General features: G+C 39.2%; 1 protein-coding gene across 1 annotated transcript in view; it reads left to right on the top strand.

Moving 5' to 3' along the window:
• COL19A1 (collagen type XIX alpha 1 chain) overlaps positions 1–21837 on the top strand; it is a 327913-nt gene that overhangs the window by 259735 nt on the left and 46341 nt on the right. The window contains exons 24-39 of the mRNA XM_045069374.1: positions 620–673; positions 1362–1451; positions 2398–2442; positions 2546–2623; positions 4205–4240; positions 4348–4401; positions 4501–4554; positions 5922–5963; positions 9792–9896; positions 9979–10032; positions 10294–10347; positions 15540–15593; positions 17014–17067; positions 19314–19358; positions 21361–21411; positions 21514–21558. Of these exons, the coding sequence (XP_044925309.1) occupies positions 620–673; positions 1362–1451; positions 2398–2442; positions 2546–2623; positions 4205–4240; positions 4348–4401; positions 4501–4554; positions 5922–5963; positions 9792–9896; positions 9979–10032; positions 10294–10347; positions 15540–15593; positions 17014–17067; positions 19314–19358; positions 21361–21411; positions 21514–21558 (915 nt within the window). The remainder of the gene's footprint in view (positions 1–619; positions 674–1361; positions 1452–2397; positions 2443–2545; positions 2624–4204; positions 4241–4347; positions 4402–4500; positions 4555–5921; positions 5964–9791; positions 9897–9978; positions 10033–10293; positions 10348–15539; positions 15594–17013; positions 17068–19313; positions 19359–21360; positions 21412–21513; positions 21559–21837) is intronic.

Genomic DNA, 21837 nt, shown 5'->3' with positions numbered 1-21837 from the left:
CTCCATGCTTCCTGACTGAGTCTCCAGAGGTCTCCTTTTCAGTGCATTTGTTCTCCTTGGCCCTTTGAACACTCAGTTTGTAAGCAAAGCTTTTTGTTGCTCCCCCAAGCCATTTAATGAGCAGGCAGAGGTGTACCTAATGGAGAGATGTTATGAAAAGGGAGAAAGCGCTGGTGGCACAGGTGGAGACATAATTGTCCAAGAAGTGCGATTAGGTGATAGTGGCTGGAGCTGAGGAAGAGAAGAAAATCAAAAGGGAAAGAGCCACTGTTGCCGCAGTAAAAATGTGTTTTCTTATTTATCCCATCGTCCTTCTAAATCATGATGTGATGCTACCAACCACCATCCTTCCACCTTTCCTTGGCAGTGATAATGGATGGGGCATTTGGCTCAGTTCTCCCTTATTTGGTTTCTTCTCCATTACATCCAGGTCACTTCACTTGAAACAAGCCACATATGTTCACTAATGCGTTTTCCTCTTTAACACGCCCAAATCAGCCCATCCCCTCATAGTTTGTGTGTTACCGTTCTGTTCTCCGGACAAAGACTCACCGATAGAATTGTTCTTACAATAAGAGATATTCTAATTGTTCTTTCCCATTAATTCTGAAATTTCTAGGGATTGCCAGGAGAACATGGTATCCCGGGAAAGCAAGGCATTAAAGGAGAAAAGGTATAACTTCCCTTTTACCTATTTTGTAAATTAAGCAGCTTGGTAGGAGGAAGAGACAGAGGGTCATGAGGGCTTTCGAAAAGTGAAGGGATAAGACAAGGCTGCCAGGACTGTGCAGGGGCTAGACAGACATAGAAATGAAGGCATGAATGATGCCCCCTGGAGTTGTGCTTTATGACAGCTCTCATTCTGACACAGAAACACAATGTGACGAAATGAACAGACTTAGAGATGAAGACCTCAGGACTCAGAAAGTCTGTTTCAAGCTCAGCAGCCAACTCTAGAGTAGATCTAATGGGTCTTTCAGGACCCATTTCTTATTGTCTATACATGGAAATAGTAGGTCAATGTTGAACCTTTACTTGGAAATAACTTAAAGAAAACATAAAGATCATCTAAAGAACTTCTGAATAGAGGCCACTTTTATGCATATGTTTATATACATGCATATGGCATGATACTGCTAAGCTTATTGTCACATAACTTGCCATAGAATATAAATGCATTTAAGATGACTTCAGTGCCTGGCGTGAATGAGGCCCTCAGTACATATTGCTGAATGAGTGAATGAATGAGAAAATGAAGTTTGACCATGATGACAAATCAAAGCACTAGAAATGGAAACTACTGCCCCCACACCTCCCACCACAAACCTGAGCAATGAAGAATCTTACCTTGTTTTCCTCAGGGAGATGCAGGTGGCATTATAGGCCCTCCTGGGCTTCCAGGTCCAAAAGGTGAGGCTGGTCCTCCAGGGAAAAGCCTGCCGGGGGAACCGGTAAGTACCAGCCCTTTTCTCCCTTGCAAGTTCATTAATTACCACGTGGGTGTTCCCAGTTTCAGATCACAAGGAAAGGAATAAGTTGAGGACTGCAGAAAAGGAAATATCGGTCTTGTTCTTTAGGTCAGAACTCTAACCTCTGAAAATTTGGTGCAGCTGAAGGGGTTTCTTCTGAAAATAAAATGCACATACCCATTTTACATGCAGTTTTGAAAGATTCATAGACCCCCCTGAATCTTCTGCATGAATCCTTGAGGGATCCCAGGAGCTAGTAAGATACATAGTTTAAATCATAAGGCTTCCTAGGACACTATTTTAAAACAGAACAGCCTGAAATTTTCTTTCCGGAGGCTCTGCAGGGAAAGCCATGCACGGTCATTTGCAGAAAATGTCCTTGATGCCCAGGCGATTTCCAGGCCATAGAAGAACTGGAGAGCTGGGAAATCTAAGCTACCAATATGCCATTTCACATAATCTTTTTTCTCATCCTCCTTGACGTTTCATATGAATTGTTGATAATAAATAGTTCTCATTCTCAGATGCCTCATTTTAAAGATTAAAATATCTTTTTTATTACTAAGGTTTTATTTTCATTCCAGTACCTGCAGTGTTACATTAGTTTCAAGTGTACAAGACAGCGGTTCAACCATTCCATATATCACTCAGTGCTCATCGGGATAAGCCCACTCTTATCCTCTTCACCTATTTCGCCCATCCCCCCCTCCCCTAAAAATGAAAGTATCTTATATTTTAAAGTAACTATACAAAATCTATAACCTAGCGAAATATGTATTCTCTCTTTCTTATTCTTTTACAGAATAGCATTTATTCAAGAAGGATGAAGCAAAATGAAACATTTTTGAGTTATAGCTTCTAAGATGCTTTTAAACTTTTTAGAAAAAAGAAATGTATTTTTACCTCCCTTTTTTTTTTTTTCTTTTAGGGTTTAGATGGAAATCCTGGAACCCCTGGTCCTCGTGGGCCAAAGGTATGAAAATATCATAGATAATTTCCAAAGACTTAATAAGAAAATCCAGCCTGGAATCTCATGTCCTCCGAGCCTCACACTAACAGAAGCCTCTGTTGTACAGGGCGAGCGAGGACTGCCAGGCGTCCACGGTTCCCCAGGTGACAGAGGCCCCCCGGGGGTGGGGGTTCCTGGCCGAACAGTAAGTGAAATGCCATCAAGTTTTTGAAATCATGTCAATTCTGATAATCAAATAAAATCCAGTGACAAACCTGAATCAGGAGAAAGGAATGAAATGATCAGAGGAGGAAACTAAAATAAGCACGAGCCAGAGGAAGACAAGTGATAAGCATTGAGGTTACATCACTGAGTACAGGGGCAGTGCTGACTGTTTCCTGACCGACAGATGTTGGTCTCACAATGGCATTGGGGTTAGAAGCAAGTATTTAACCCGTTATTCCTCTGTTCTATGTATTAAAAAGTACAAATGAGTGTTTGTAAGATGATCCGAGTGCCTAAGATTAGGTTTTATATTTTACTATTTGTTTTTAGTGAGAATAAAATTGAAAGTTGATATTATAAGGGAATGGGGCATATCTAAATGAGATGATGTCAAAAATCTTTAAGTAATATCTTCAGGAAAAGAGACTAAAAGTCATTTATAAGAGGGAAGACAGAGCATGGGCAGTTTTGTAATGTGTTTTAGCTACGAGGACAGTGCCTGGTAACAATGGGCTCTGTATGCACACTTGTTGACTAAATAGTAATAGGAGAACTTTCTATTTACTATGATAAAAACATCAAGATTCTGGAACAAGAAAGTTGGAAACAAACACTAATTCTAACTGCATTACTTTGGGAAATCAGCCTTTTAATAAAGTTATCCTGAGAGCTCAAAGAAGGCATAGTGAATGGTTACATTGTATGTGACTGATTCTCTGGAGCAAGAATGTAAGAGACCACTGGAGATGGGAGATTGAACACAGTAACTAAACAGATCAGGGAGTGATTAAAGGAGTGAAGGAGGTTGAAGCAAAAAATTTTAAACTATTCATAACTAAGGACACATTATAAATTTTTAAAAAATGTACAAAAAGTAGCTTTGACAGTAAGAGTGATATGATTCTTTATTTTAAAAAATAAGACAGGAAATGTGGATGAGCAGTTGCTGAAGTCTGCTGCTGAGAACCCAGCCGTGTACGTCCCGAGGTTGTCAGCTCCTCCTTCCAGGGTCTGTGCTTACGTGGCAGGGAGGAAGCCTTCAGCGTTAGATTCACTGATCATTTCCCAGCCTCGTGTTGCTGGCCCCAAACTCCAATTTGCTAAAGTAGAAAAGAACGATAATCGATACCTTACTGCCTCCTCCTGAAGGCAGAATCAGAACACTGGTTCTGGCAATTTCTTCAAACGGGGAAGTCACTCGAGGTAGAAAGCCGAAAGGAAAGCAAGTCCTGAGCCGGTCACCCTATCAGCAGCCAGTTTCTGAGCACATAGAATTTGGGTGCACGGTGTGGTCGTGAAGATACAGGGACAGATGATGGTACCGAGAGAGATAGCCTGGGCATCTGAGCAAAATCTTTCTGGTGTTTCCAGCAACAGGCATCTACTTAACTGTTGAGCTGCCAAAAGTCTTGGCTGACTTCACAGAGAGTTTTCAGGGGGTGCAAGGTTGCCAAGCCCTATTGTTCCATAAGTAAATTACAATACATAGCTCTTTATCCCACTTGGATAATTTGTGACATTCTTAGAAGAATTCTGACTATTGTGGTCTCATGCTACTCAGGGCTCCCAAGGACCAGCTGGAGAGCCAGGTATCCAGGTAAGCTGCTTGACCATGTTATTTGGCACCACGAATCCAGCTTGCTTACTTGGGGAAAATTACTGAAAAAACTGTCCCTGGAAGCAACTGTTTTCCCCCTCTTCCAGGGTCCTCGCGGTCTCCCTGGATTGCCAGGAACTCCAGGGACCCCAGGGAATGATGTAAGGACTGTCTTTACCTCCTCGTCCCCACCGCCCCATTTTAGTCTACACCTGTGGACACACTGTGAAAAGATTTGAACATGATGATTCTGTTTTCAGGGAGCTCCGGGAAGGGATGGAAAGCCAGGTCTGCCAGGCCCCCCAGGTGACCCAGTAAGTCAACAGACTATGCCTGATTTATGTATCTTGAATGCACCCAGAAGCCAAATAGCCTGCCAAGCAACTTTTACTGTCCAAACTAATTAGAATGTTCAGTGACTGCTTGGTGATTTTGTTTATCCCCATTATTTTGTAGAGGGGAAAAAATTTCAAGCTGCATCAGCATTATTTTGTGTGTGTGATGAATACTTATTTCCTAAGGGTATAATTCAACTGTACAATTTTGCCCCAGGCTGAGCCATGGCACATAATGTCTCAATCCTGTGGAATACTGAGTTAAAATATATAGGCACAATTTCTGTTCTTTCTAATGCTACTGACTAAAAGAATTTCACTTTTCTAAATGAAAGTTTGCAGGTAAGTTACCTACAATATGATACATATCCATTGATTCTGCAGCTTTAAAACGCTGAGATGATTAAATTACAAAAACCGGCATGAGTGGGCTCTTAAAAAATGGGTTTAGGCACTAAATGTGTGTTCCAGAGTTTTATTTCAGGATGAACCTGGCTTTGAGCGACAGCGAAATCCCTGTAAATAGCCTCAGAATCGGCAGTTATAATTTGAGAGGCCATATGGTACATGACATTGTATTAAGAGTTTTGTATGATAAAATCCAAATCTGGCCTCTCACTTCTTACGTCTCACAAATCCTTCTCCCTCCCACGCTGGTTGGGCCTTATGTGCCTTTATATGCTACGTGCAAGGCATATTTTGGCCTGAGTTTAACTTCACTGCCAAGTGAATCATGTGTGTGCATCATCTAGGATTCTTATAAAGTGTTACTTGGGTTTCCAGTGTCTCTCCGAAAGGACATTTTAAGACACGAGTCTCAAACACCGCCTGCGTTCCCTCAGCGCCTCTCTTGCGAATCACGGAAGTCGCCTGTTGGCCCTTTTGAACTTCAATGAGAAAGAACATTAAGGCAGACTCATTCTAGACTTTTCTTTGGCCTGATAATTTGCTTGACATCCTTTTATTAAATGACTCACTTTCGTGTATTATTTAAAGCCAAGAATATTTGAGGGTTGTTAGAAAAGCTACCATGTCATGAAAGCATAAAATAGAGATACAGACTCCAAACCACAATATGGATGTCTTTACATGTTCATTGTAGAGGAATAGTGAATACTTCTCAAATAAAGTTAGGAGTCCTGTCAGTGTCATATGCCTACTTTGTGATCTGGATGGAACATAAAGCCGGCCATTCTGACAGTGAGGCTCTTAGAAGCCTCAGGACAAATCTGAACTAGCATGATACTTTGAGGAAAAACAGTGACATTAGATTGTATGTTTATATTCTATTATGTGCATTTATGTGTATAAATACATGTATTTGGATTTTTTCTTCTTAAACACAGATCGCACTTCCTCTCTTGGGGGACATCGGTGTCTTGCTCAAGGTAATCTGTTGCTATATAAGAAACGGCGTGTTAATTTTTAGGAAAAATCAGAAAGGAAGTCTTTACCAGAAATTGAGTTAATTGCTTGGCCTGAGCAATTCAATTTTTTTAAAGGAAGAACATCTTTAAGATAGAAAAAGGAACACATTTTTATATCTCTTGAGTCACTTGTACTAATCCCTCCAACTCTTCTTCTCTACCTCCTAATTGGTTTGGGTGTAAGGGGTGGTGGGTGAAGGTAGTAGTTCTGAGATATGCTACACGAAGGAGCAGTGTCATCAACACCCTTCAGTGTCCCCTTGAGGGACAGCTCTCACCTCATGGGTGTTTACGTCCTGGCTCGCTACTGCAAAACCTAATCCTTCTCACTTGGACTCACCCGCACCAGTCCCAGGATGAAAACCAGTACAGCTCAATAAGGCGCTAGCTTGCAGGGCCGAACTTTGATGTCATGGGATTTTACAAAGTGAGTTATAAAGTTCCAAAGCCAACAACTGCCCTAACACCTGTTACTCTGTTAAATAAAAACTATCTCTATCTATTATTCATCTCATAAGGAATAAATCTGGCTACCATTTTTGTCTCCAATACTACCCTGTGTTTTATTTGAAATGCAGATGTGGGAGAATGATAACAGGATACTGTAAAGTTATGTATTTGTAATATTTTTTCATGGCATGCTAAGACTGAGTGGACCCAGATGAAAATCGGTCCCTTCACATTATACTCAAACCTTATGTGTCCTGTCTATATGTGAATGCACAGTGTATATGAGTATGTACACGCGCATACACACACTTGCACTTTTTGTGTATAAATGTGACTTGTTTTATGTTCCTAGCATTTAGCCCAGTGGTTTGTACAATGACTTACATAATAGTAGGCAGGCAGGAATATTTGCTGATTTAAATCCAAAGATTCAAGAATTCTGTTAAAAGTATTTGCTAGATGATTAAAAAATTGAGAACATACATATAAATATAAATATAAGTATGAATATCAATATAAAAATAAATTATAGGAGGTCTCTAAGACCTTCAAAAGTCAAAATTTTCTTATAAGTCGAAAGAGAATATTTGTGGGAATTTTAGGAAGATCTTATATGTGTTGAGTTACAGCTCCATGGCAGACAACACCCTGCTTTACTTATACCATCTCACTTAATCTTCACAGAAGTCCTGTAAATCTAGACTGTGGTAGTATCCCCATTTTATACAGTAGAAACTGAAGTTCTGAGCAGCTAAGTAACTTCCTCAGAGTCACACAGCTAGTGAGCGCAACAGGAACACAGGAACACAGGTCTTCATGCGTTGTCTGAGTTTCTTCCCAAGAGCGGCAATGCCGGAAATGGCAGGACTCTAAGAGTTAAAGCTCGCCATTCCAGAATAGTTAGGATCAAAACTTGCACACTTCAGCAGAAATGAATATTCTCAGAGGATATAGAGGTGGCTCACAGAATAGACCAAAAGACCAAATTAGGCTCTGATAAGAACCAGGACTCCAAAGGCCTCAAAAGTGGCCGCAATTAATAGTTCCACCAGGGCAGCATGCCTTTAATGAGGTTCTGGGTCCCAGGACAGCTGAGGCAAGACACCTCAACTGAAAGTCCCATCAAACTGCATTCCATAGAAGGGGAAAGTTTAGAGTTCCCCAAAGGAAAGTCCAAATACAGGGACTTACATTGGAGATTGGGTCTGTTAGGTCAACCTAACGTAATTTTAAATTCTGATCCTATTACCCAATGCATTAAGTCTCCCTCTCTGTCGAGTCTTTAGTAAGCTTGATCATCTGCTTTCTGTTTTCAAAAATATCTTTGGTTAGAATGTAGTAAAGAACTGACATAATTCCAGGTCCAGATGATACCCCTTCAGAGACCTTATGTGGGTTAATCTGTGTATCAGTCCCTCTTTGAATGAGACCGTACATTGGCTAATAATTGGTGCATCTTTATTCTCTCTGTAAGAAAATCTAAAGACTTTTTTCAAGACCTTCAATGAAATCATTTCCCTTGATTTACCATTCTGGCAAGCCTAACCCAAAGAAAATGGGGTCCATTTGAAATGACTCTGAGAAAATTTTAGTGACTCATAATGCTTACCGTCCTTTTATGTTTTATTAAAACAATCAATTGAATAATCCACTCTAGAATATTGCTGAGTGTTGGTATACCAGGGTTTTGCTCCATATTGATATGCCACATTTATTTGCTGCAGAAATAATTTATCTTCTCCATGATTTTTGGAATATAGAAAACTTCTTGGTTCTCATAACTTCCTGGCATCTCTCTCTCTTCATAGTTTTTCAGATATTATAAGTAATGGATCTACAATTATAAACGTATTTCTTTTATTTCCTCTACCAACACATTAGCTCTGGGAAAAGATGCTGATGGCAAAATTTGTTCTGGGAGATGTTGCACACTCTAGCTCCCTTTTATATACACCAGCTCTAAGAATGGACCACCATGAAGAGAGAGCTCTTTAGTAATCCAGCGTTTTTTAGAGAAATTGCCTCAGAACCTTTTCAATAGTATTCAGAATTAGTCTTCCAAGGAGGGTATTTTTGGAAATCAGACTTATTCTGGTATTCACTGAGCAAAAATACAGAGCTTCATTAGCCATGAGCTTGCTTGCCAGCTTCTCATTAATGGCAAGTTTCTGTTCCCTTTTTACATTTCAAGATCCTTCCCTTTGGTGAAAAGAATGGAAGAAGAGAGGCTGATACTGTCCTACCCTCCGTCAACTGTTAAATTAAACTGTCTCCTCCACCCGGTGATCCCTATTCTGTGGCTTTCCTGATCATATTCTTATTCTAACAATTTAAAAATAAGCCTTTTTAGGGCTTTTCACAAGCACTTTTTCTCTAGCAATGTGATAAGAAGTTTATCTTGTGAGCTCAGACACTTAAATTCAAGCCTTTCCAGATCAGCTCAAGGTTACAGAGAAGACAATGGCAAGGTAATTCCACTTAGATTTCCTGTCTGCGCTTGGATTTGACATAGAGTCAAGTCCAAGTCACTCAAATAATTATTTCTCACATGAGTGCTTCCACTGACAATGTTGGTAAACTGTGTGCAGGGTCCTGCAACTAATTTTGTTCTCAAAAGGAGAAATCCTTCCTTCACAATTCTTTCTTGCTCTTTCTTTCCCTTCTTTCCTCTCTTCCATTCTCCCTTCTCTCCTTCCCCCCTTCCTCTTTCTTCATTTCTGTCTCCTTTCCTTCCTTTCTTTCTTCCCTCTTCAACGACTGAGACTGTTGGTTCTAGGAGGTCTGTGATCTTGTTGGTCATCCTGAACTTGAGTACTGCTGAACAATGGAAACAGTCTGCCTTCCTGACTTACGTGTCTTTTCTTTATATATTTGGAATTTCCCACACACATATCATCATGGATATGCTTTGTATTTAAAATTTTATTTATTTACTTATTTATTTGAGAGAGAGAGAGAGCGGGGGGGGGGGAGACAGAAACCAGCAGACTCCCCACTAGCAAGGAACCCTAGTGGGGCTCAATCCCAGGACCCTGAGATCGTGACTGAGCCAAAATCAGGAGCCGCGTGGTCAACAGACCGAGTCACCAGGCACCCCGACGTGCTTTAAAAAAAAAAAAAAGACGGTCACCAATATCATAAACAGATACAATTGTCTAACTTCATATGTAGTTTTTACCTCACAAAAAGCGGTCTTTGCAAATTGGATAAGTTAAGTTTCTGAAAGTGGTGATGTATCCACTGCCGGATCGGTCTCTGACAAAGATTCAGGTCTGATCAGACCTCACTTTTACAGACTGCTGTGATGAATCCCTCAGTAACCTTATCTCTGCTCATTAGAACTTCTGCGGCAACTGCCAAGCCAGTGTTCCCGGGATGAAAAGCAACAAAGGAGAAGAAACTGGCGCTGGTGAGCCTGGAAAGTATGATTCCACCGCCCAGAAGGTGAGGAGGTGGGCTGGATGTTGCTGGCCGTGTAGTTTGCACCTCGTGCCTTCTCTCATTTCTGTACTGCTCCATCCTCTAGGGTGATACAGGCCCACGGGGTCCTCCAGGAATCCCAGGCAGGGAGGGGCCAAAGGTAAGGCAGTTTCTCCTCCAACTCTCTGTGCTCCTTCCAATTCAGTGTGGAAGAAAACAAAACCAATTTTAAAACACACTAGTTTTTTATGACAAATATTTTGGAAAAGGGGTGTAAAAAGCCATCTGCAAAGGTCATTGTTTTTGTGCCCTGATTCTGTCCAAGTTACATGTCCCAAGTGTATGAAGAAGAGATGTTTTTGTTGTTCTGAAAGATGACAAAACGGATTCAGTATACTCGCTGAATTTCTTGTCGTTTTAGGGAAGCAAAGGAGAGCGGGGCTACCCGGGGATACCTGGAGAGAAAGGTGATGAGGTAAGACTTCTCTGGTAGTGTGGTCCTGCTGTTGGCTCCCTTTGCAGGATGCAGAGGAAAAACATCAACTTGTTTGTAGCTCAGGTTTTTGTTTTTTATTTTTAAGATTTTATTTATTTATTTGACAGAGGTCACAAGTAGGCAGAGAGGCAGGCAGAGAGAGAGGAAGAAGCAGGCTCCCCCTGAGCAGAGAGCCCGATGCGGGGCTCGATCCCAGGACCCTGGGATGATGACCTGAGTGGAAGGCAGAGGCTTTAACCCACTGAGCCACCCTGGTGCCCCTATAGCTCATGTTTAATGCCAAATCAAATAAAAACAAAGATTTAGGTAGGTTCTTTCAAATTCAAATTTCAACACAATTTAAATAATGATAACTGATGTTTATTATCAGTGGTTCAGTTTTTGAGAGAAGGAAAATAAAGCACAGAGTTGACCCTCAGTTCCTATGGGTTTTTTTTATGTAGCAGACAAGCAATTCCAACTCTCTCGAGATAAAAGCCAGGATGTACTGAAAGGAATCCCTAGGTAGTTAGTGGAACTGAAGGACAGTTGGACAACCTGCCTAGGGACAAGGGACAGCTCCAAAACCCAGCAGAACTTGCCTGGGATACTGCTGTAACATGATTCAACTTCAGTGACCTTCGTTTGTCTGTGTCTCTGCTCAAACTTTCATACTCTTGGGAGAAAAACAAAACTATCAAAAGGATCTGATTCAACTAGTTTAGATCAGCTACTCATCCCTAGACTAAGGTTCAAAGACAAATGTACTTTGGAGACAATGTTATAATTTTCTGACTCTAAGCCATGGCGATGCTCAGGATATCATTCTTTTCCTGCATAATTTACCGTAACTCTTAGAAAAACCAATTAGGATGATGAATTGTTGTTAGTTTAAACAGTTTTGATGCTAATAATTCTTAATGAAAGTAAGTAAGCCATCTGGCATATATTAACCTTGATGGTAGTACTGAAAATCAAAACGGTGTAAAGTAGGTCTATTTTTTGAGTCAGTTACATTTCATGTTACAAATTGTCGCCATGTGTTAGTGTTTTTAATATTGATTCTATTCGAGAAAACTGTGAGAATTAGCTTGCTTTTTTCCAAATTAAAAGAAATACAACATTTATTTTCATTCATAAATAAAGCAGTAAGGGCATTTTATTTTCAAAATAAGAAATATTGAGCATTTGCTTCTTTATGCTCCATAGGAAGTTTCACTAATGTACAAGCCCTGTATCTGATATTAATTGTCTAACAGCTTTTAACTGCCTAGATTCAAGGAGTAGGTGTTAGAGGCAATTGAGAAGGTAATAACAAAAAGATCAGGAAATAACGGGAATTCAAGGTTTTTTACAAGTGACTCCAAGTTGAATTTATTAGAAGTTAATTTTGATTGATTCTACAGGATACTTTGCTCCCTTGGTTAACTGAAATGCATCATTATTATTATGCCACTATTTTAGTATACTCTTTCTTAAGTAGAGTAGACCCCTGTTACCTGTGGGGAATATGTTTTAAGACCCCCATGGATGCCCAAAACCGCAGAGAGTACCAAAACCTATACATGCTGTGTTTTTTTTTCCTGATACATACATATGATTAAGCTTAACTTACAAATTAGGCACAGTAGGAGATTAGCAATAATAACGAATAGTGAATCAGAATAATTATAACCACATACTATAATAAAAGTTGTGTGAATGTGTCTCTCAGTGTCTTTTTGTACTATAGTCATCCTTCTTCTTGTGATGATGTGAAATGATAAAATGCCTATATGATATTAAGGGGAATAATGTAGGCATTTTGACATGGTGTTAGGCTGCCATTGACCTTCTGGAGATAAGTCAGAGGAGGTTCATGTGTTTCTAAACAGCAATCAACCGTGGGTGACTGAAACCATGGAAAGGCAAACGACTGTATACTTTTTGGATTCTTGAACAGAGCACACACCAAATTTTGCATGAGACTCTTATTATATGGGAAATTACTATTATGTTAATTATTATATGTAGCAATTTCAGAAAGATTCTTTTCAGTTATTTCTTCATATCACATGAATTATATGAATAAGGCTAAGAAAGCATAGTAACTCAGACACATAGAGAGTGATGAATATCACCTACTTGGGTAGACTCAATGAGTAGTATCTACTTGGAGTCACATACTAACTGAAATGATAATTTATTGACTTGTTTAGGTGAATGAGACTTTGACCGAGAACATGTACGTTTCCAGCTGGCCAGTAAACTACTATTTTTAATATGTATATAATATCTAGTTGTACAAAATCTCAGATATCTGTTCTAATCTTAGTGGAAAAAATGCAGAGGGACACTCCATCTCTTTGAGGACTTCTTATTATTATGTCTTCATTTTAATCTGTTTGGCAACTTAGAGGAGCTGCCTATTTGCTCATTGCTCTGAGAAAAGTGACATTATCCTCTACATTTTTTGCAGGTGTTTCACAAATCAAAGTAGCAACTTCTAAGACACTAACAGAGCACACTTATCTCTCACAGAGTGAATTCTTGCTTGGAAGGAAGATGTTCCTACAATATTTCAGCATAATAATTGATAAATAGGCCATGAAAAATATCGTCAACCATAAATTATAGCAATGGAAAAATAAATATTCTTTGGTAGCAACTGAGCTAGGACTTGCAAAACCAAAATATCAGTTCAGAGAAAGAACTTAGCTCTAATGATCCTTGAATATCTATGCAATAAATTCTATTTTGTATTTTAGTTTGGCACTATATGCTAAATTGACTGTCCTACTCTTTAATCTGTATTTGTCTTCTTTAATGACCATCTTGTCTTCTAAAATTATCTTATTGCCCTTTATGCATCCATAGTAAGTTTTACCCTTACTACAAAATTTCAGCTTGTTCAGAGAAAGACTGCTGAGAATGATTTTTTTTTATTTATGAACTAAGGTTTATTTTAAAGTTTAATGTGGTCATCAAAGGTTAATGAGTCCCAAGCTTATAAATTAAACTACCTAAAGACTCACTCAGCATCTCTAGACTGATACAGGAATGAAACTAAAAGTAGCAAAAAATAAAAAAAAAGAATACATCCATATGTACACCCATATCTTATACATGTACATATAAAGAGAATTTTATGTACACCCATATCTTATACATGTACATATAGAGAGAATTTTATGGAAATGTGGGTATTTTGAGATAAAGCAATTTGTGGTATGGCATTTATAATCTCCAGACATTTAGAGGTACCATTTGCAAAGGAAATTTGTTTACTTTCAATTTTTAAACCCATAAATAAGTTAAGGGTAAGGGAGTAAAAAGAGACAATGCAACATGCCGGTGTTTGCCAGCCATGCATGTGTGCATACAGGCACGTGTGCACACATACACACATGTGCACACACACGCACACAGGTGCACGCACACACAGCATTGTCAGTGAGGATTATATCATCCTGAAGAAAGAACATGTCCACATTCTTTAACACAAGCATACATAAGATTTTGCCCAAAGCTCTCATTTCATGAGGCATTTCAGCGTGTTCGAGGACATTCTCTTCAGTGTTTCTTCACATCATATCACATGAGAAAACCTAAAGTAACACACGATCCCATCTGGCATGAAATGGACAGGTCCGGCAGCGCTTGGTCCTGGATCACACCGATGCAAAGAACTTGATTCGAGAGAACCTTGGTCCTGTATAATTCTCATAAATAAACACGCAGTGTTTTTACCATGGTCACTCCACCTAATATTTATAATGTGTCTAAAAATGCATATTTCATTACAGTAAAAGGCAGAGGAATGTTGTTATAACAATGAATGGTTTGGTAGTATAAAACATTACTCAGTAAAGAAAATTAGAACCTGAAAGAGTGGAATCATTCAGATATGGTTATCTGAAATAGCAAGAGTGTTTAAAAGTATAATATTTCTAATTATAGAAGTCATCTGAATTTATTACAGAAAATTTGGGAAATGCACAAAAGTACTAAAAAGGTAAAAGCTATCCCTATTTGTACTGCTAAGGGAGGACTACTGGTAATAGTAATATTATGATTCACACCCCTCATCTATAATGCCAAAGCTCAGAAGCCTCTGAAAACCCTAGATATTTTTCCCAAATTTGCAGGAAATTCTTTTGGCAGCAGAATCTGACCTGAAATCATATGGAGCCGATCTATTTATCCCACATGATAAGAATATCACGTTTTGCTACAGAAATATTTGTGTGTTTATTAGAGGTTCCTGCCCTGGGCACCACTGGGAATGTTCTGTAATATCTAGTGTGAGCAGTGTTATTTTTATAAAAAATCAGAAAATTCAGAATTCTAAAACACGTGTGACATCAAAGTTTCCAGATTTCATACTTTGCAACTCTATCATTCTCATCTTTTATGAAGGGCATTGGTAATTTCTAATAATTTAAACTTTATTCTAAACATTTTATAACTATCAGTTTTCTATGTTAGCCTGTAGTTTGCTGAAACATGATTTTAATAGTTGCAAAATATTTTATATTCTTTTATGTAACTTATTTAACTAATATTCTGTTGTTGACACACTTGGTAAAAGAACGAAATTAATTACACAAGACACCAGTTAATCTTGCCAATTCTTCTTTGAATATATGGATGTAGCAGTATCTTAAACGCTATCCAGTATAATTAGCATTATTCTACAAATCCAAGAAAAAGGAGGAGGAGATATTCATTAACTTTTATGCTTAAGCCACTAAAGGATTCTAAATTTAAATTCACCGATGAGCCAAATTTCCTCTTAAAATGAACCATTCAGCTAAACTACATATTGTATCATAAAGCATACTCCATTTTCCCACCAGCTGAAGCATTGGTGTAATCATGTATTTCTTTGATGGCATTCTGCCAGTTTGAAATGTGTATGTCCGTGCGTTAGCGAAGCCAGATTTTCAGTGATGCTCTTGTTGACGGGGTGGCTCTGTGAGCTCAGAAACGCTCTCTGAGTCAACAAATGCATTAAATTATGTTTGTTGCAGATTCTGTGTCATAGCATTTTAGCTCATCATCCTTACTCTTTGAAAATGGGCATTTGTATATCATATATATGTTTTCCAGCCAACATAGTTGTTGGATTTCAATAGTCAAAATAGTTGATCAACTAAAATGCCTTGTTTCTAACTATGTAACAGACTTATGATAGGAACTGTTTCTTGTAGGGCCTTCAAGGAATTCCAGGCCTTCCAGGTGCCCCAGGTCCCACTGGACCCCCTGTGAGTATTTGCTAAAGCTCTTCCACTCACGCTTCATATCTGCTGGGATGAGGCTGGGTGAACTAAATTCCACATTGTCTCTTGTTCTCTGCCTCTACCTGTAGATTTGCCAGCTCTTCCCTAGAAAAGTAGCATCTTACGTCTCAGATTTTCATTTAGTATTGCTTTAAGGCTCCTCAGGGTCATGGAGACTTGTCATCAAGACTCTACCAGACCAGAAAGCAATCTGTTTGAATAGAAGTTAGATGTAAAGGAGCATTCTATTTTTCAGTTACACTTTTTTGGCATTAACCTTTGGAAGAGAGATTCAGATGGTTACACCCTTACACTCGTAGGTACCATAAACTAAAAATATATTTTTTTAAAGGGGAAAAGTAGGCTAAGGATTATCATCTTCGATTTATTTTTATTCCTATTTATCCATTAAAATACCCTCTACTTTAATTAGCACATCTTTTTTTCACTGTCCCTCAAACACAACTTTGTGATCTTTGTGTCTTTGCTTATACTGTTTTCCTGAAACAATCTCTTTTCCTCTCTTAGCTGTTAAATCCAACCTGTCACTAATGTGGGGCTGTCAAATCTAGGGTGGTGGGTTAAATTACAAGACATGCAATTAAGTTTGAATTTCACATAAATAAATGGTTTTAGCATAAGTTTGTCCCAAATATCATATTTCTATTTGCTAACTCTAGCAACCCTATGCAAGTCTCATCTTCTCCAGCAATTCTTGTGAGTTCCTATGCAAATGGTATTTTACCTCACAGGTAGGCATATGATCATGTTCCTTTGTGTTTTAAAGTATAGATTCACCCTAATTAAAATTTTATCATTTATGCTTTCAACACAGTTATGTAGAACAAACCTGGCTTTAAATTGTACATTAAAATTAAAAGTGGAGAGAAGAGTTGTGAAAGGAACCATAGAAATTATAGCTAATCCATTCTCAAAGAAGAATTAAAATTAAATTTTATTTTCCATTGGTAAAATGCAGATCGCATAACTTAATATGCACATTCTGCCGCATCTTGAAGTATTTAGAATGTTGATCACTACCAAAATTATAGCTCATTTAGGAAGGCATAATGTTATGTAAATTGCCATTTAAACAGCAAGGCTAAATTCTTAAATGTATCAAAAGGTTCCAATTAAGGTCATTAAATGTGGTTGGCCAAGGTGAAAAAGCGACCACAAATACAAATTTTACCCTTGCAAGGGCTTATCAGCAGGGTCCAGCTGCTGTATCAGCCTAAAGAAATATAAGCTTTTAGGACTGATTTAATTAGGATCAAATGACCTTCAAAATATATCAGTTTTAGCAACCAACTTCCAATGCCTTTGGCCATTTAGTTGTTTTTTTTTTTTTCTTTCTTTCTTTTTTTTTTTTTTTTTGTAACACACTTAGTTTTGTATTTTACAGGGCTTGTTGGGAAGAACTGGACATCCCGGTCCCACTGGAGCAAAGGGTGACAAGGTACAGGGGAAACGCCTCACTTACTCTCTGAATTGGGGCTTGGGGGATGGCAAGGTTAGACCTTTAACACATCCATAAAATCAGGCAAAGCCTGAAAGTAGGAATAACGTCAGAGAATAGCTATTCTCGTAATGGACTTGGAAAGATAACAAGTACAAAATCTGGACTGAATACAGGTTCCTAGGAAAAAGGATGACTAGAACACTGGTGTCATATAGCAAAATTCCAAATTGGGCTCAAGGCCCTGGGCATCTAGTTATGTGGAAGCATGGAGTGGAGGTAGCTTCCTGAAGAGGTGCGGGTACCATGGTTTGTAGCACGGAGTTCCAGCCACAGGTGCCAAAACTTCAGACAGCTTGCTGAGAAAGTCCAGAAGTTCTGTCCATCCAGAGTCAGAGGGGAAATTCACTAAGGAATTAGGACTCTTATTTCCTGTGGAGTCCGGTGGATCGGACAAATGGGTTGCTGTGGTCTGAAGGGAAGACCAGCAACGGAGGAATCTCAGGCAGGACAGCCCCAGGGCTTCATATATTTACCCAAGTTACGTCTAAATTAGCCCCACAGTGTGAGCCCAGACACATGCAGCCAAAAAGTGCATAAGACTAGGTATTGAGATTCGGGAAGTGAGCATCAAGAATCCCTTAAGCAACTCAAGTGGTGTCTACCCTGAAATGACCAAAATGGGGCATGATGGCATCAAGAAGCAAAGGGATTCCAAGAAAAAGAAAAAAAAAAAATTTGAAAGGAGCCATGTGCTTATTTTAGATAGTCTCTGCATATTTTTTTCTGTTAGTATTCCCAAGACACTTGCCCAATCCCACCAGCCTTTTTCCCTCTGTTCTCTATGGAAATACTCAGTCAGAGATTTGCCTTTTGAAGTTAATGGGAATTCCACACTGAGATGAGCTTTGCGGCACAACCGAGAATGAAAATGTGACTTTTAATTGTGCCAGGAAAAAAAGAGTCTTTTCAATAGGCACATATTTTTCCTTGTTTGTTGTCCTCTCATAGTTCATGAGAACTATGACATAATTCTCTGAAAGACACTGCCAGCAGTCAGCAGAATATGACATGTCTTAGAGAGATAGCCACCATCAAAGCAGTTTGGGAAAACATGCAATATACTTGTTGTCACTCATTCTCAGGCAGATCCATTGCAATAAAAACTTTACGGTTTCTTTTCATTGATAAAGATAGAAACAGTTTTTATGATACTTTCTTTTGTTATCGAAAAAAAAATATGGGCAGATTGGAATAAATTCCTTCATCAAATTCATGGAAACGGACTTAAATTCCTTGAAATTTGGGAGCATTATAAGTAGGACTCTTACTGTCTGGATTCTTTTTTAATTAACCATTTCTTGCGATTGCCCTGACATGAAGGAACTTACAGATTTTATGAGGCTATTATCCTAAAAGAAAAGCACAGTTCCAGGAAACACTGGTTAAAGGCACCAAAGGGACTGTAATAGCTTTGCTTAGTATGGATCAATAAGCATTGTATGTTTTATAAAAATAAAAGTGAAATCTATTTTTCAAGTTTCATGAATTCATTTTTCACAATTCCATTTTCAGGCTGCTTGTCCTGCCAACAGAATGTCTGAGGCTGTTTAAACTGTATAGAACATTTCCCTTACACAGTGTTGTACCACAGTCACTGCTGTTCAACGGGGTGTACCTGACTTGGTTACAAAGTCCAGTAGAACCTTAGGGAGTGAAAAAACTTTCTCTCCTGCAGACACAACACAGGGTGTGATTTTTCTCCTTTAGTCAAATTATGTGGATGGCCTCTGGGTCCCAAAAGAAGAAGGTGGTGGAGTTGAGGCTAAAAGTGAGGGGATGACCCAGAAAGCCCAGTCCCCAAGCCTGCCACTGCTTGCAGGAATGCCTCTCTACACCCCCTCTCTACATACACACCCACACTCCGAGTGGAGTTTCCCCGGCTACACTTGAACTCCAGAACAGGAACAGCCAGGTTGTCTGGCCCCATTGGAAACTAAGCTTCATGCCCGGGGCTCTCCCAGTGGAAATCTGAATGGGTATGGAAAAGGCGTTTACCTTCCCTGTAGTCTAGGAATGTTATTTTCCCAGGTGAAAGGGAAAGCCCAGCTGAATAAGACTTTGCAAGGTTGAAACAAAATCATATCGATTTCAGAGTACAGCTCTCTGAGCAAGCATAATCTGGTTCATAAACTTTGTGTCAGAATGGGCAAACCATTGATTTTTGGTCTCTATATTCCATGCAGGGCAGTGAGGGACCCCCGGGGAGACCTGGACCACCCGGACCACCGGTGAGTTTCTCCCGTTTTAAAACTTAAATTCATGTGTCAGCTTGAGACTTCTATAACTCAAGAGATCAGACAACCTTTCGATGCTTCCAGGGTGTCTGATTTTTATGGATACCTATGAATGATAGCCAGCACAGCTTTGGGGAGACCTGAGTTTTTCCCTTAAGCGCAGCCCCAATTATGAAGTACTCAGATTTGCGTACTATAGGCCTCCTTCCTCTGGACTCAGGAGACCTGAGTGTGTGCCCCAACTCCCCACGTCCTGCCTGGGGGACCCTGGGAAAGCCATGTGACCTCCATGAGCCCCGGTCACAGAAAAGAGGGGCTTTAAAAAGAGCTCCCTTCTGGCACTGTGAGTTGGTACAGAATGTGATGTTAGGCAACATGTGCTCATTACCAGCCATGATGTCTGAGATGTGGAGAAATTCTATCTATATAGCACCTAGTGAATAAAATGTACAAGAGCCATCAGTGTTTTTATGCTTGCGATTGAGACAGATGTGCACTTGGTCAGGGCAGCGGCAGAGAGGAAAGGTACCGCTCTCTGTAGCAAGTCTGCCCTCATGTGGGGCCACGCTCAAATCACAGCACAGGTTTAGTCTAGGCTGAATGTGCTCTTTTCCATTCTACCTCACAGGCATACTTTAAGAAACCAAATTCACCTGAGAAAGGGCAGAATTAGTCTGTGACTTTCTGAAGACAGCAAAGATATATAATTATTCTGCCTGCAGTCACACACTTCATACACATAAACAGATTTGCACTCCGTCTTCCTAAACCTGTTCTTCATTTTGTTTATTTTCCTGTTCCCTTGACAGAGAAGCAGGACAGAAAGTATGTGGGGCTCAAATCCCAAAAGTCACTCTCTCTCCAGTGGACACAACAAGCAACATATAGCATGAGTTCACAAAAGGGCTTATGTTTTACACTGGGTTAAGAAAACTTCCTCCTCCCCCTGAATTCTTCGAAACTATTCACTCTTCAAAATAGATTACATATTGTCTCTTTATGAGACACACTGTCTAGAAATCTCAGACAGAAATATTCATCTCTTTAGGACTCAGCACACTAAAATACAGTAGAGGTTTGCCAGTTGCCAAATGAGTGAGAGAAATAATAAAGGAATAAATGAATGGAGTATTTTCCCTCCCATCGCTAGTGTTTTGAATGCATGCAAATCCTGTTCACTGAGCACCACTGGCCGCCATCACCCGAAAACAGCGAAATGATGGCTTCCTCGGTTTTGCAACTGAAGTGTGGTGCTCCCAAAAAAGGAAAAATGCAGATTATTGATTCTATAGGAACTTCTTAAAAGAAGGATAAAAGGTCCCAGCCATAATTTTTATCTGGAAATTTTTCCCGAATGCCAAAACGTAGGATTCTTTAAAGATTGTTGAATTAGTTCTCTTTAAGTGTTAGTTATTCTGGAACTTTCCACCCACAGGTCCGTTTTATTAGGAAGTTTTATTCCCTGTTATTCTAAAGAATATGTTTGTGTGGAAACATCCACACGGGGCTGTGAGCAACATCATTTTCCCCATTTACTTTAATTTTCTCTTTAGTGTAAAGGGACTGTAGAAAAAAATTACTTTTCAGTGGCCAAATTGCTCCCTATTCACATCTTCATCAGCACCACCGTGTTATAGCCTGCAGGTCAGCGGGCTGTAAACAGTTAGCATAAATCGGCGATTCAGAAACTGAATTTTAATGAGCAAATAGTATTTTCCTCTGAATGCATTAGTGTCTCATCTGTCAAACACGAACATTCATCACACCTCCCCTGAAAGTCTCTCTGGGCTGCAGGTGTAGCTCAAACTCCTGGTCATTTTCCCCCCTACATTTGCTTTAGAAAAGCCCAAAACGGATACATTGTTTTATTTCACTTGTAGTATCAAACTCCCGTTCTAAAATAAACTAGGAGAAATATCATTTGGTAAAAAAATAAAAGGTAGAGAGACTTATTAATATAAAAAAGAATTATTTTCTATCTCCTCTCTTTCCAAAGGGTGTACCATTCAATGAAGGAAATGGAATGAGCAGTTTGTATAAAATCCAGGTACTCGCTTTGGTAATTATATGAAATTATTTTCCTGTGATAAGTTGCAATAAATGTTTCTCACCTTTTTCTTTCTTTTTCTTTTTTTTTTTTTGTTTGAAGGGAGGTGTGAATGTTCCCAGTTTTCCAGGCCCCCCGGGTCCCCCTGTGAGTACAGTTTTTTATCACTAAGCATTCTTTAGCAGAACAGCCTAAATAAATAAATAAGTGTTCCTAAGTTCACTGAAAAAGTACATGGTATGACTATAATCAAGATCTTCTGCAGTAGGAAATAAATGGCAGCAAATTATAATAAAATGGAGAAAGTGTGCCCAGCCAAAATCATGAAAAATAGCGTTCTGCATGGTGGTATCCCTTTCTGCATTGTAAATATAAGAACTGAGTCAGCGCCCCAGCAGTCGCTGTCTTGGGGTTCCTTCAAGTTAT

This window comes from Mustela putorius, unplaced genomic scaffold, assembly GCF_011764305.1.
Source record: "Mustela putorius furo isolate JIRA1106 unplaced genomic scaffold, ASM1176430v1.1 tig00003927_pilon_pilon_pilon, whole genome shotgun sequence".
NCBI lineage: Eukaryota > Metazoa > Chordata > Mammalia > Carnivora > Mustelidae > Mustela > Mustela putorius.
This window is presented reverse-complemented; position numbering and strand designations above follow the sequence as displayed.